At 34.7% G+C, this 14,781-nt stretch overlaps 3 protein-coding genes across 6 annotated transcripts in view; 1 reads left to right on the plus strand and 2 right to left on the minus strand.

The window, feature by feature from the left end:
• Nucleotides 1-1,674, plus strand: part of LOC107643150 — a 2,412-nt gene extending 738 nt beyond the window's left edge. Inside the window, exons 2-3 of the mRNA XM_016346726.2 lie at nucleotides 554-776; nucleotides 916-1,674. Of these exons, the coding sequence (XP_016202212.1) occupies nucleotides 554-776; nucleotides 916-1,298 (606 nt within the window). The 3' untranslated portion in view covers nucleotides 1,299-1,674. The remainder of the gene's footprint in view (nucleotides 1-553; nucleotides 777-915) is intronic.
• Nucleotides 1,598-6,753, minus strand: LOC107643148 (light-mediated development protein DET1). 4 transcript variants are annotated; one of them, XM_016346724.2, is made up of 12 exons: nucleotides 6,512-6,649; nucleotides 5,659-5,767; nucleotides 4,845-5,272; nucleotides 4,478-4,706; nucleotides 4,082-4,255; nucleotides 3,399-3,467; nucleotides 3,224-3,280; nucleotides 2,804-2,884; nucleotides 2,554-2,718; nucleotides 2,329-2,424; nucleotides 2,086-2,185; nucleotides 1,598-1,941 (listed from the first exon to the last, which is right to left on the minus strand). In XM_016346724.2, the coding sequence occupies exons 2-12, from the start codon at nucleotides 5,731-5,733 to the stop codon at nucleotides 1,787-1,789; spliced, it is 1,629 nt and encodes a 542-aa protein (XP_016202210.1). In that variant the 5' UTR covers nucleotides 5,734-5,767; nucleotides 6,512-6,649; the 3' UTR covers nucleotides 1,598-1,786. The 4 variants fall into 4 exon arrangements, with proteins under 4 accessions (XP_016202210.1, XP_016202209.1, XP_020978863.1 ...); XM_016346723.2 differs by having other exon boundaries at nucleotides 2,804-2,890; XM_021123204.1 differs by lacking the exon at nucleotides 5,659-5,767 and having other exon boundaries at nucleotides 2,804-2,890; nucleotides 6,512-6,753.
• On the minus strand, nucleotides 7,392-13,207 carry LOC107643149 (protein ABHD11). Its single transcript, XM_016346725.2, has 13 exons — nucleotides 12,828-13,207; nucleotides 12,389-12,523; nucleotides 12,044-12,070; nucleotides 11,444-11,534; nucleotides 11,039-11,082; nucleotides 10,619-10,717; nucleotides 10,154-10,211; nucleotides 9,973-10,025; nucleotides 9,596-9,697; nucleotides 9,287-9,352; nucleotides 8,989-9,110; nucleotides 8,518-8,689; nucleotides 7,392-7,837 (listed from the first exon to the last, which is right to left on the minus strand). Exons 1-13 carry the CDS (start codon nucleotides 12,969-12,971, stop codon nucleotides 7,781-7,783), a joined length of 1,170 nt encoding a protein of 389 aa, XP_016202211.1. The 5' UTR covers nucleotides 12,972-13,207; the 3' UTR covers nucleotides 7,392-7,780.

Consider the following 14,781-nt stretch of genomic DNA (forward strand, 5'->3'; position numbering starts at 1 on the left):
AGACCATTATTTTTAGTTAAAAAAAACATAGAGAATTAACTCAAATATAAAATAAATAGATTATCTAACATTTATGATATAAAAATAATTTTTTCACTCTTTCACATGAAACTATTCGATATTTAAATATGGGAATATACCTCGTGGATATTCCGGAATATTTTTATTCCAAATGGAAGGTTGTAAGTAAAAAGCCAATCTATGAAAATGGAATCAGCATATGAACAACGTGGCTCTGTATGAATTAATCTAAAATTACACCGCAGATAGCAAAAGGACAAAGATAGTTAAAACCACAAACAACGATACACAATTCTGATTTGTCCACTAACATCTAATATCTAATTATCTATGCACTTGAATACGAAATGGATGTTTTCTTAACCACACTCCACTGTGCATGTTTGCATGTTCCATGGTCATCTTAGAGTTGACTCGGGTCAAGTCTTCGACTTCGTCTCACTTTTATTGGAGAAATCAAATTTTTGTAACACTCACTTTATTATTTTGAGTTGGATTCAATTAAGACAAGTAATTTTATTATTAATTTCAGGAAATTATGGAGAGGTATCAGCCAGCAGGGTCGAAATTGAGGCAAGAGGTAGGTCAAATAATAAAGGAGGTTAAGACTTCAGATTTTTGTAGCTGCTTCAAGCCAAACTCTTCACATTGCACCACCTGCTTCAGAAGACAAGTAGTTGCTATGCTCTGCCACAAAGGGTTCAATACAAGACTTCGCATATCCAAATGGGGAACCACAAAAAAGTTTCCTGGAGGTATATGAGTTTGATTTTGGAATAAAACCTTTTACATAATCATCTAACATAACCGTTTAACATAATTACCTTAAAAGTAATTAAAAAAGATATGTTTAATACGAAGGTTTAATTGGGTCTGTTGCTTTTGTAATTATAGGGTCTCACGAGTTTATTGAAGTGATAGCAAACACTGTAACAAGGAAGAAGCAGATCACGTTTCTAGTTGAACTTGAGTTCAGGGACCAGTTTAAGATAGCAACAGCTGGTAAAGCATACCAGAAACTTGTATCCTGTTTGCCGGAACTTTATGTCGGGAAGCCAGAATGCTTAACTGCCATCGTTCGAGTCATGTGTGAAGCTGCCAAAAAGTCATTGAAAGAGAAGAAAATGCACATTGGTCCATGGAGGAAGAGTGGATTCATGCAAATGAAGTGGTCAGGCTTCAATCAAACATTGGCTTTAGAAAATTCCGCAGGTGATATTCCAGCTAATGAACCTTACCTGAGAATTTCTGGTGCTCCTTCTGTGCTAGTCACATGAAAGTAATTGAGTTAGGTGAAGGTTGAATCCCAATGGTGGCTTTTGCAGAAGGATTTTGAATTGAGACCTTGTAGTAGTAGTAGGATTTGATCCCCCAGCGGAGCTACTTATACAACCCTAGTAGTAGCATAATTTAATGTACCAAGTTATGTAGTAGATATTCAGTTTTGTGTTGTAAATGGTTTGGTCTAATTTGACCAAGGTCAATTTACGTGTATGAGGCATAAGCTTTGCACTATTATCATGAGTGCCAACAGATACCAGAAAAAAAATTACATAAGAGAAGCCTTTGCAAAAGGGGCTTCAACATGTTTTACTTGATACATGTGTCAATGACTCATTCAAATTTTCAAAACTTAATAGTCGACCAAAATTACAAAAAAAAAATGCCACTCGTCACAGCAATCACTACAATATGAGCGAATAAACATACTCTTGATTCAGTTGAAGTCACAGGTAACTGTCAGATTAAAGCAAATGCAGTAGGCTCATCTTCGAAAGTGAATATTTACAACTGAAATATTTACAAGTGGGGGCTGCATGATCAAAGTCTGTTGAACAGAGAGAGCAAGAGGCAAAACCGGGTGAAAAAGAAACCAAGAGATCTTCTTGGCGCGACCATCCATACTACCAGCTTCAGGGCCTAAATAATAAATTTCAAACGTGAAATGAAGTTTTCAAGTTCAGGTTTAGCAGGTAGATCACAGTGGAACGGATTACATATACACATTACAGGCCAGCACACAACCAGGAGGCAATGAAGTTTTGAGCATGGGAAAATGCATACCTGGTTTGATCTTAAACCTGAGGGAATATGGATGCCTTCTTAAAATGAACTTGATTGGATGGTCAGTTGATTGCTTATGCCGATCAGTTGCAGAAATCAGCTGCAATGCAATGACGAGAAGAGTTTAAGAAGATAAACCGTAATAAGCGAAAATTGAAACTTCATCATAAAGGAGAACATTTTGCATGAGATTTGTGCATGTATGTCCATGTGTATGTTTAAATGCATGCAACAAAAGCAGACCTTATCGTCAAACCGGAAAAGAGATTGGTCAAAGTAAGGAGAAGGACTCAGTGACTGGCAGCTGAAAGGCAAAGAGGATAGCATCTTCTTCATAAACTGCATAACAGGAAACAGAATTTACAGAGAATAAGTCAGCACACCATGTACGCCTTTTGTTTTCTTTTATGTAAGGGGCAAGGAAGGGAGTAGGCTATCACAAGGTTACAACCAACAACAAAAATGTACCTGTGAAGAGCTGCTTGCCTTATCTTTTATGCTCCTTAGCTGTTCGAGGGCATGAATATTATTTGAATGAGATGATATGAAGTTCATATGCATTGAATTTCTTGATGTTGCATAGAAATGGTCACAGAACTGCTCAAACAGCATATAAAGTTCGTCTGCTGAATTCTGATAGTATATGTATAAACAAGTCAGGAATTTGAAGGAGAAACAAAGACACAACAATGAGAAAGCACATGAAAAACAAATTTACCTGATAAAAAGATACGATTTCAGTTGTATCCATGTTATACACAGCAACAAAAGCAGGGTGCGTATCAGCATGTCGGGACACCTGGCGCTTCAAACATGAAAGATCAACACATTTGTCATATTATTTCAGCAAAGGGTACATACCCCTCCACTCTACGCATTGAAAATTTCTGCAAGACTTATCAGCTACAGCCAAAACATGAGTTTGCCTCATTTTAATAGCAAGATCAAACTGTCACTTGTCAGCGATATAAGCAGTCGCACAAAAAGACTTAGGGTATTAAAAATTTAGAGTCAGTCCCTCACATTGTATGAGATACTATGATCTAGGGTTAAAGAGTTAAGTCACTGTTGCTAAAATTCTGACACTCAGCGTGAAATATGCTTTTAGTATATATATTAAAAAGAGGAGCAAACTCACCCCTCCATCTACACTGCCAAACTTGATTAGCAAGTGGTGTCGGTCCAAGAACTGCACCTGTTCAGGAGTTGAATACATAAAATTTGTTACATGCGTAACTCACTGTATGTCATTGTCTGATGATAAAGCTCTGATAAAAGAGTCATTCGAAGTGAATAAATCCCAAAGTTCATACCTTCCAGATAATCAAATCACAATAATCTTGAAAGTGGAAGTAAAATTTCTGCCTGATTTTTTGGACCCTCTGTGAATAGGGGGAAAAAATTTAAAAACAATGAATTTATACATATTGGAAAAAAAAAAAAAATAGACCCAAGAAGATAGCAATATAGATAAAGATGGTAACCAAACATGTTGCGATAACAATTATTGCTGATAGAAATTAGAAGAAATGGAAATGATAAAAATTTGAGAAAGTATCAAGCTGCAGTCCTTTATACACTTATACCACCAATATCCATTTTATATAGTCTATAAAGAATGTAATACAGTATAATACGGTCCTGGTTTCAGATTTTAGAATGTTTCCATGTATATATTCATCTTAACAGTTTCTGGTAATTATAGATGAGTTAAGAGAGCAACCTAGTGAAAAGTAAAAAGGACTTCTTTGTAAAAGTGTTTTTTAGTTTACAATTATTAATTGCACAAATGGTAAAGTCAATAAGTGGTTGCTCAGCAAGCAGTTTCAGCATCAAGAAGAAAAGAAAGGGAAAAGAAACTCAGGTTTTAAAACTGGCTGTGTGTCAAGTCATCTTAAGATAGTGAAGTGCCTGAAACACAAGCAAAAGAGAAGTGCAAGAGAATACATGAAAGGAGCAGGAAGAGCAAACCAAAGTTTAACTTTAGAAAACCAACCAAGGTATCATCGGTTTCTTCATTCCATAGTCCCCGGAACATGAATGAAAGTAATCGCTGCTTTATACCACTTAGAAAAGAATTCCCTGGATTAGGCTGTGCTTGGTGTATGTTATTATCAATGTGGTTCCCAAGAAGCTGCTGCTGTTTGTTTTTGTCAGAAAGTGCCATGCCCTGTCAAAAAATGACACATGAAAGAGCTACAGCAAATAAAAATGTGCTGGCAGAATATAAAAGTTATAAAAATATTGAGCTCATATGGATTAACAATTGAGGAAGGATGTAATGACTATCAAAGATAAACATTCTTTAATCCAGTCATCAAGTTCCAAAAAGGAAGAAAACATGTAGATTTATCTAATGGCACTGCGAACAGCATAGAATGAAAGGACTGACCTGAGCATTAGAATTGAGAAAAAGTTCATCATCTTCACGGCAGAATTCCCCAATAGCACGTACATGAACAAGGTTTCCAGAGTCCCTTATTTGGAGAATGTGTATTATTTGATAGCGAAGTGATACAATTGCCAATAGGTCATCATACAAGAACACACCCATGTTATGGGCCAAATTAACAAAGTCGTTACAGAAGACTTTCTCATCGAGGACAAATCCATCTTCCAACCTATATATAATAGGAAACCAAAAAAAGAAATGAATAGAGATGTAATTAGAAAGTAACCTAAATGTGGTTTTTTATTTTATTTGAAATGTGCATGCATGTGCGTGTGTTCGTGGATACAAGAGAAAGATGAATAAACACCTCAAGAGGTGGAAAGTTATCTTTTCTATTGAAGGGACACCCTGGACAGCTCCTCCAACAGCAAGTGCATCATGAACTTGGGCCGTAGAAGTGGCAAACAGTCCAAATTTATTACTCTCCATATAAAGAAAGAAGTCTTTACATATGAGTTCATTGCAAGAAGCAAGTGGTACACAATATAATTGAGTGAAAAAACTCTCAAATCTCTTTGCTTTCAACGGCAAATCATGGTTGTCACAGTCTTCATCTTTGCATGAAAATGAAAGCCATCTAGGCCTATAAACAATCAGCTCTTGCAGATTTCTGCTAAAACTTATAAGGTATTGACCATCATCAGTGAATTTACGAAATGAATGGTCTGGGCATTCAACCTCGTATACCGTGTAACTTGGTACCAAGTTTTCATAGAACTTCCTGGCATAATGAACCTGCAAGAATTAAATGACACCTGCAAAAATTAAATTCAATTCAGGTTCCTTCAACAGAGGAACAAGAGCAATTCCAAAATTTCCCACCAAGCTAGTTGAAAAATTTCTAAGATGTAGTTCGGCATTTACCCACCCAACTCCTATCAAAACAACAAAAACAAACACAAACAATAACAAACACTAAGATCAATTCCTTCCCTGAAATGCCTACTACCTCGTGTAGCTAAGAATAAATATTGGTAATCATCCTTAATAATTGTGTTCACATTATTGATTATACTTCACCAAATAACACAGTAAACTAGAAGGAGGCGAAGAAAGATCAAAGTTGTAAGAATTCACAGAAGAAACCATCTTAAATATAATACGTAGAAAGAAGAAATTACACTGGTGCCAGGAGCAGGAGTGCAAATCTGACGATCGAAAATCCTAGCTGTAATATTACTGCTTTTGAAGAACATTAAAGCTTCTCACAAACTCGAAAACTTATTCGTACTGAAAGCAAAGCAAAGAAAATGAAATTATCATGTCAGGCAAGTCATTTATACGGAACCATTAGTTCTAATATAAATAAGTTTTCTGTAAATCGATGGCTCCAGTCAAGGAATAAGAACCCTATGTCAAGAGAGCAATGCTATTTTTACATCAAAAGTAAACATTTAGGGAGGCCACCGTGAAAAGAAAGAGAAAGATAATAACAACACCCTTGAAAGTCAAAAATCAAAACTTGAGACATATTTGTTCAGAACTTGACAGTTACTATAAAATGATCCATCAATGGTCCATACACTTCACAGTTCACATCAATAACCCTCGGCATATCACATTAATCTACATAATATGTAAAATTATATGAATAAATAAGTAAACTCAAATCCTGAGCAAAATAGTAATTTCCTCGTAGAAAAAAAAAAGAAATTGGGAAGACAAGGAAAAAAAAGGGCAGCATAATCTTCATCGTAGAAATTTGGTAAACTATACTAATTGTTACGGAAGGAAAGAGAAGAGGAAGCATTAGGAAATAGCAAGAGCATTGGGTATCAGATGACGGATGCAATTGTTAAAGGAAGACGTTGAGAATTAGTATTGAGATTCTCGGAAATGAGAGCTAAAAAATGAATATATTCAGAATAAAAGTAGGAGTATTCAGCATTAATTTAAAGGAGATACAATAAGTCACCAAAAAAAAAAAAAGGAGATACAATTAGAACAAGAAAGAAGGAAGGGTTGAGAAGTTACGAGTGAAGAATGAGCAGAGAAGAAGAAGAAGAAACCACCCACTGTGCACACTGCCACTGGCGTCGCGAGAAGAGAAATGAAATTAGGGGATTGGAGAGAGAGAGAGAGTAATGATAATATAATGAGAAGGAAGAAGAGAAGGGAGTATTTGGCGTATGACATCACCACGTCCACGCGTCTTGTGAGTGAGAGAGAGCATCCAAACACCACAAACAATTTCCCTCCTTTTCTTTCCGTTCTCCATTTCCCCTCCAACCTCCTCTGGATAAGATCACACCCATTTGTTATTTAATTAAACTTATGTATGAATATATTTTTTTAGCTATATATTTAAAAACAAGTTATTTTTTATATTATTACAAATATATGCTTAGATATAAATAAAATAAAATAATCATTATTTTAATTAATCTGATATTTGAAACTTGAAAGAATCAATGCAGTGTTATGCTAGCACCCAAAAAATAATAGTTATGCTTATTAATCTGGTAATCCTTTTAAATAAATACATGCTTATACTTCTATGTACCCTCTAAATAGTTTCGCATAATTTGTTTGTGGATATACTTTTATAAAATGTTTTTTGAAAAATCCAATTTTTTTGTGTGAATCTAAATCTACTGTCTTACCCTTATGCCACTATTCCAGAAAATTTATGGATTCCCGGCTTTACAAGACCTAAAACAACCCCTCATTAACAACAATGCCCCTCTGTTGATGAAATTTTTTAACATCACTTGTATGGTCAGGAATCAATTTTCACACATAACTTAGCGAATAAATTAATTTTTAGACGAATTTAGACAGCAAAAAGAGGTTTGAATTCTCAAAAGTTCTCTTAAATAAATAAGGATAAAAAGGAATGGAAGATATTACGGAATTTAAAAAAGTCATCGAGAGCTTAATATTATCTCAAACATTACATATATAACGTTTCGTACATCAGAAACACAGATTGAAATTCTGTGTCTCTAAGACAGTTATGACCCAAAAATCATGTTCAGGTCAAACACACAACTCATTAAACAACTAAACCTTAAGTCGACACTCTACCCGTATATTTCATTATCAGAAGGAGAAATCACAATTAAAAAAATAAGGAGGAGGAGACGGAGGAGGAGGAAAAAGTATATATACAAGAGGTATTGGTGGTAAAAAAGAAAAAGGACAATAGAACATTTGATGAAATCATACTTTGAAGGCAAGTTCACCCAAGATATAAAATAAATTACTCAAGCAGTGTGCACATTTGGATATTCAAATCTTCCTTCACCAGAATGAGGATGATAGTATCCTGAAGAGCCCATCTGGGTTATCAGCATGTACCTGTTGATAAACAAAGTTAAATCCTTGAACCCAAAAAAAAATCAGATGGTCATGCAAAAGCTCCGCAAGACACAGCACATCCTCATTCATCATTAATATATACCCTAATAAACGATTACCAGTCTTGATAAAGTAATTATCTCTGTTCGCATCTTGGTAAAATAATTACCAGGTAAGAATAACTTTTTCTTCAAGTTTATTTTCACCATTATATATACCAAGCAATGACAAACTTGTAGACATGAGCACGTACTTATGATGCACAGAATTAAAGACCGAAAATAGGTCAAGGACTTTGAAGGATGATTAAAGGAAAGTGTATTAGTTTGCTAAGAATATATCCCGACCTTCAAGTTCATATTATCCAAAGTTTCACTAATATCAAACAGGTTGACAAATTGGCACTTGGCAATAAGAATATAATACATAAAGAAATAAGCATTTTCTCTCTAGCTGGGGCTGCTCATGAAGATTCATCTGTTATAATTTCACTATTGACTGTGGAACTCAACCTTTTATCTGGATTTGGGATCAATTACAATAAGCCTAAAATCACAGCGCCAACTTAGGACTAAAATCAACAATGCTATTATGTTATTCATTATTTGAGTATACACATGTAAGGTGAAAAATATGCATATAAAGAGATACACTTGAAATTATAACACCATATAACATACCCAGTGGCCAGCATCTTCAAGAACATGCATTTCAACTCCACCTCCTTCCTCAGAAGCGAGCTCCTCTGCAGCATGAATTCGTTGAAGATCCTCAAGAGCCCACCTATGTAAGCTTCTTTCTGCTTTCAAAAAGTTCATGTGAACACCTCGAGGAATATCTTCAACAATTTTCCTAGAAACAGAAGCATAAAATAGCATTGGCTCTGTATGTAATCTAGTTCAGAAAAACTAAATTTAAAATTTCCATGTGATTGAAGAAGTCACTAATCCTGGCATCTGTAAACTACACCAACCATGGAATTATAGTTTCAGTGGGACAAACTATATATTAAATGAACCGGAAGAAATACAGGAACTTTCAGTATTATACTTCATATCAAGGCAGGATGAACCCCATCCCAAATCTAGATAAGTCAGAGGCATTACAATATCTACTCAGCTATTATTGCTATGAGAAATCACAGTAAATACCACAAATTTGTTTCTTCATAGGATTGATACATTTCTGCAATTCCCCTCAGGTCAAACACCCATGAAAACCCTGATGATCGTGATCCAAAAGAGTTGGTAGGTCGTAAGTTAGTCACAACCCACTACATGCAAAACAATAAAAGTTATAAAATTAGAGGGACATAAAGTACCTGTTGAATGAACATGTATATGGTACTAAACACATTGATAAACATGAAATAATAAACTACATAAGCAAGAAATAATACATCCACAAATTGAACAGTGGTTAGTATTAAAAGTACGCATAGTACTATACCTGTGCCACGTCATTGGAAAATCCTTGCTGAGTTAGCGCTTTGACAATATCCCGCTTTGAAGAGACCTTCCTTAAAGAAAGGATCACATAACAAATAAAAACTCACTCACAATATAGAACCAAGAAATATAAATTCTGTCAAATTATTAACATTAAATAAACTAAAAAGAAGAGAAAGGAAAAGTCATTATAGGTGACTGAGAAGACAACCGAAGAACATAACATATTGGTTTATATATATAGAAAGCACCTATATAATGTAATATATAAAATTATCAATACTTCTGAAAAAATATACTGAAGATCTACCTCCCTTGGCAGTGTACTAAGTAAGGATATCAGTTCTGCTGGGTGGTCCTCTCCATCTCCACCTGCTCGTACTTTTCCAGGGGTAGCATCTAGAACCCAGACCTAAAAATAGCATAAAAACAAGTAAGAACCAACTCAGAGGCACTCACATAAGTACAAGCAAGAAGCTCAAATATAACTATAATAATTATTGCAAGATTATTCAATTTATTTTTTACCAAAACATTTTATGCATTCAATTTCTACATCTTTGACACAACCAATCTGATAATACACTGATGAACCAATATGCTGTTTTGATAACCACATAACACAATTATGAAAATATTGCCATATAATTAACACAGATTATGCGTCAAAAAAGGCTTTGAGCTTACTCTCACTGGTCGGGCAAGAGGTTTTGCAGCTTGGTCCACCATGCTCAAAACAACTAAAAATGGAAATGAAAAGCAGAATAAACGAAAGTTAAAAGGACATATAAAGGAGCTAAAGGAAAAAATTTTTATAAAATATGTACACAAAAATGATAAAAATTTGGTCAAACATCAAATAACTAACCTTTTCCACCAAAACTATGGCCAACTAACACACGAGGAGTAATTCTTAGCTTACGTACCTATCCAGAAGAACAAAAAGGAAGTCATTCCAAGACAACAAAACCAGATTACACTTATAAAAGCAATATAAACCAAAAAAATCTTAAATAAGATCTATTAAATACAACAGCAAAGCTTCAATACACATTCCAAGAAGGTTTTGCATTATTTATACAATGATCCATAAAGGCATAAAACATATTGAGGTTTAGTTTTAGATGTAAAGCATTTTAATCCCATAATTTGTGTCATTGGACATTTTAATGTAAAAAAGTACAATCTAGTTCAAATAAGAATCCAAGGAGCCAAAGATGTAAAGCCAATATTGGACAGAGAAACTGAACTGTAAAGGAGTGGGAAATGAGGGACTGATATATACATTCTATAGCAAAATCACTATATCAATTATATAAGCTAGAGAAGGCACCAGTTTCAAAACATCAAGAGCAGCAGAGGCAACAGTATGGGGGCCTCTCTTATTGATTGATGCTGAATCCCCATGACATCGAAGATCTACTAAAAGAAACTGCCAATAGAAACAACAAAAACAAATAGGATTCAGATTGTGTAACTCTATAATGCAATATCTGTAACCTAAAAATTAGGATACCCATGATACAAAATAATCCATAATAAAGGAGGTTAAAAACTTGATCTAATTTAATTGAATCACCAATAAACAAGAGCATTTCATTTTAGTAACTTCAATTTTCAGTTTAAGTAGATCCTTTATAATTTTTTAAATTGGTTGATATAGATGGTAAATTGATTAATTATTGCCTGGTCTTGGATATTTATATGTCAAGCAATACAATAAAGCTTAGCGAAAAAAAGTGCAGCAAAATACCTGCCATGTTGGAAACTCTCTGGCCATTCTCTTAGCAAAAGTACCTGCAATATCATTCTTTCATCAGTGAATTATTAAACTAACAGAACATGCTTTCCGTTCTTTTATTTTTTCTTTTTTGAGAACCATATATGCATCCATGTATTTTAAATAGAAAGGGATTTAATGCAAATATCCACTACATCTAGATTCTCGAATTACAAAATAATAAAAAAAATCCAGACACAAATTTAATAATTTGTTGTCATTTAGTATGGATGCCAAGGGTAAGATTGTCACTTGTCTTATTTACACACATAATACAAATTATTTGCTTGAAATAAACATACATGGAAAATGTACGCAAATGATGAACAATATCATAGATAACATAAGTTAAAGTGCAATTGAAGAAGCAGCACTTACCCCAGTTTTTTCTGCAACCAAGGATCCCATGTAGAAAAACAGCTGTCGGTGGATCAGGTATAGACTTGTCCAGAACAGAATTCCATCTAACCTGTACACCACAATTATGCTGTATATTAGTATTTTCAAAAGAAGTTGCTACTTTATCCACTTTGTAGCAATACATAAAAATCATGTTGATGAGGAAAGTGGACCATCCTCTTTTAAGGACCAGGAAAATGAAATGCTAACTTCGGTTCCTTTTTTAGAGATTAAGTTTTTTTTAGGGTTTTTTTTCTTCTCCAAAAGTCCTTTCTATTACAAAAGAGAGCATAATCTACTTCTGACATTCTTATGCAGTAAGTCATGCCAACTTCAACAACCAAACCTGATTAGGCTAAAATAAGAAGATATATGTGTGTAAATGGAGGTCAATGAGGGCGGGTCCTTTGCATTGAATGGGAAAAAATAGCTAAACAAGATACAAATTAAACGAATACAGCACTCCCTCACAGAGAGCTATGCCCTAATGAACCGAATAGAACACAACAGGACCAGATGAATTAGATACAAGCAGTTTCTATAATATGAAATGGTTAAACAAGAAACTAAAATACTTACATTTGCACCTTGAATCAACTCATATGCCTGCCAAAAAAGAAAATGTCAATACAAGTATACGACGACTTTCTATGCTGGATGGAATTAGATATATATATATATTCTCATCAGTAAAGCAGAAGTCCAAATTGTCTAATCAGCCTGTTGAGCATATATATATACTGAAGATAATTTCATTATATGAAAAAGAGATTACAAAAACAGGCCGTGAAGTGATAATTATAATAAACATATTTTCTTCTGTTGTTATGCCTTCTTATTTATTACTGTGAAGTGTTTACACAGTATAGCAAAGTAACACACGAATTAACCGTGAAAAATGCATGAAACTAAGTGGAGGATTACCAAAATACTAGAAGAGCTGGTTACATCTTCCCTTTGTCCTAAAGTGTCGCTCACTAACGCCATTGATATGGTCCGGTCTTTAACTCGCCAGCTAGTGTGGCTAACAGCTAAACGAGAGACATTGAACTTCTCATTCTGCACCAAATAAAACAGAGATAACTAGTGAGGAACCAAGTATCATCGTAAATATTAGACAACTTGCAACTGAATCTGAAGCTCAAATGTCAAAATTAGCAGCCTGATATTAGCTTCAGCTGGAATCGTTCAAGCGATGTGAAATTATGTATAGCAATAGCGTCTCTACTGGTTAAAAGTTCCAATATATTAAAAGCGAAGCTAAAATTGCAAAATCGAGTATGATATACTGCAAGATCAAAATACGCATAGATATTATCGAAGTAAGAAAAAGCTTAATCACGAAAGATCGCGAGAAATGCACCTCCGACAATCGCAGAAATGGATAGGTAGCATTGGAATTGCTCCATGCATTAGGCAGAAGCCGTGGCCTCCTCTCCGATACGGTAGCTGCGGCGGCTCTAGGAGCCGCGGCGCAGCAGGGCGAACAATTGGAGGCGAGCGGCATCTGGAAGGGAATGGAGAATGTAGATCGGAAATAGAGAATCAAAATCTAAGAAGAAAAGAGAAGGAAAAAAAGAAAGGGAAGGTAGAGACAGAGACGCCGAAAGATGCGGTGGCGTCCCCTACCTTCCCTTGGCGGAGAAATAGCAGAGACAAAAAAGGAGGGCGCGAATTTAGCGCGCTCTCTCTCTCTTCCTTTTACACTGTCCAGCTGGAGAGTAGCAACGCTTGCCTCGTGTGATGTTGGACGGGAATTTTTAGTGTGTGAAATTGTTTTTCTCTTCAAATTTATTTTTTTTGGTGACTAAACAAGGAAAGAAACAAAGCAAAAACTATTCTAAATCCGAGCGGATGATTCGTTGGAGATCAACACTAGGATCAGACCAAATAACATGATTAGAGTTACTCTTGGCACCATATTTAGCCATCCAATCCGCAGCTCTATTTGCTTCTCGGGACACCCATTCAACGTGAACAAGCCAAGGACGAGATAAAAGCTCCTGAATCTTGTGAACCAAATCTGTTACTTCAGATGGATACCCACTTGTAAGCTCATGCATGATGGGCAGAATGTCAAGGCAATCTGTTTCACATATAATATCCCTCAAACCGCAATCCCAAGCTAAAACCAGCCCCCTCCAAGCAGCAAATAATTCACATCTGATAATAGACCAAGGAGGAATGCTTCCAGAGCAGCCCGAGATCCAATCTCCCTTAGAATCTCTAATAATACACCCAAATCCCGCTAACTTTGAATCCATATACAAGCTTGCATCACAATTAACTTTAAAACTATTGCCTACCGGTGGTTCCCAACACAGGCAATTTCGGAGAGACCTAAAGGCATTGCTTCGATTCCTGTAAACCTGTAAGTCCTTGGCGGTAATTCTAGCCAAGGCAACAACCTTATGGTCTGTCCAAGGGTTGTCAGTGTTGAATATGTCATTGCACCTATGTCTCCATACCCACCAAAGCCCTGCACCAAAGGACGCCTCATTGTTAGCCAAGGCCTTCCGAAACCACTCTTCAAGAGCAGTACCAGCCGTCGAGTCCAGGATACTAGGATCCAACATATACACCAGACCGTCGAGTCCACTCTTCAAATTTATTTAAAAACAAATGTGGTTACGTAAATTAATTAATTATTTTTAATTTTAAAAATGTTTATTTTCAGTAATCTCATGCATTGTTAGCAAAATTGGACCGGACCGATCAACTCGACCGAAAAACGATGAATTGGATTCTAAACCGATTTGATCTGATGATTTAATCGGATGAAGCAACAAACTAGTGCGAACCGGTCAAATTCAAAATGAACCGATCAAAATCGGTCAAACTCAATAAGACTGGTTCGATCGGAGTTCGAACCCCTCATCAAGGAAAAACATGATATTCATAACCACCAAGCTGTTAAGCTTATTATTAGTATATATGCAAATTTATATATAAATATCTTTCAGCAAATAATTTATTTCTATTTAATCTATTTTAATTTTAGTTATAAACTCATTTATTTTTAAATTAATTATATTTTTATTTAACAATAATTATAAACTCACTTATTTTTTTATAATTATATAATATCTATTAATATTATTTTTCAATAAATACTTGTAGTATATAATAGTATAATAGATATAAATTAATTAATAAATTATTAAAATTCGAAAATAATAGTTATTTTAATATAAAAACAAAATAAAAATATTTATGATAGAGTAAAATTAACAAAATACTTATTGTTCCAGTTTCATATTATTTTAGAATAGCTAGATATTTTTAAAATGTTAGTGAAAATATGTATTTTAAATTTT

The sequence above is a fragment of the Arachis ipaensis genome, chromosome B05, assembly GCF_000816755.2.
Source record: "Arachis ipaensis cultivar K30076 chromosome B05, Araip1.1, whole genome shotgun sequence".
NCBI classification, from domain to species: Eukaryota; Viridiplantae; Streptophyta; class Magnoliopsida; order Fabales; family Fabaceae; genus Arachis; species Arachis ipaensis.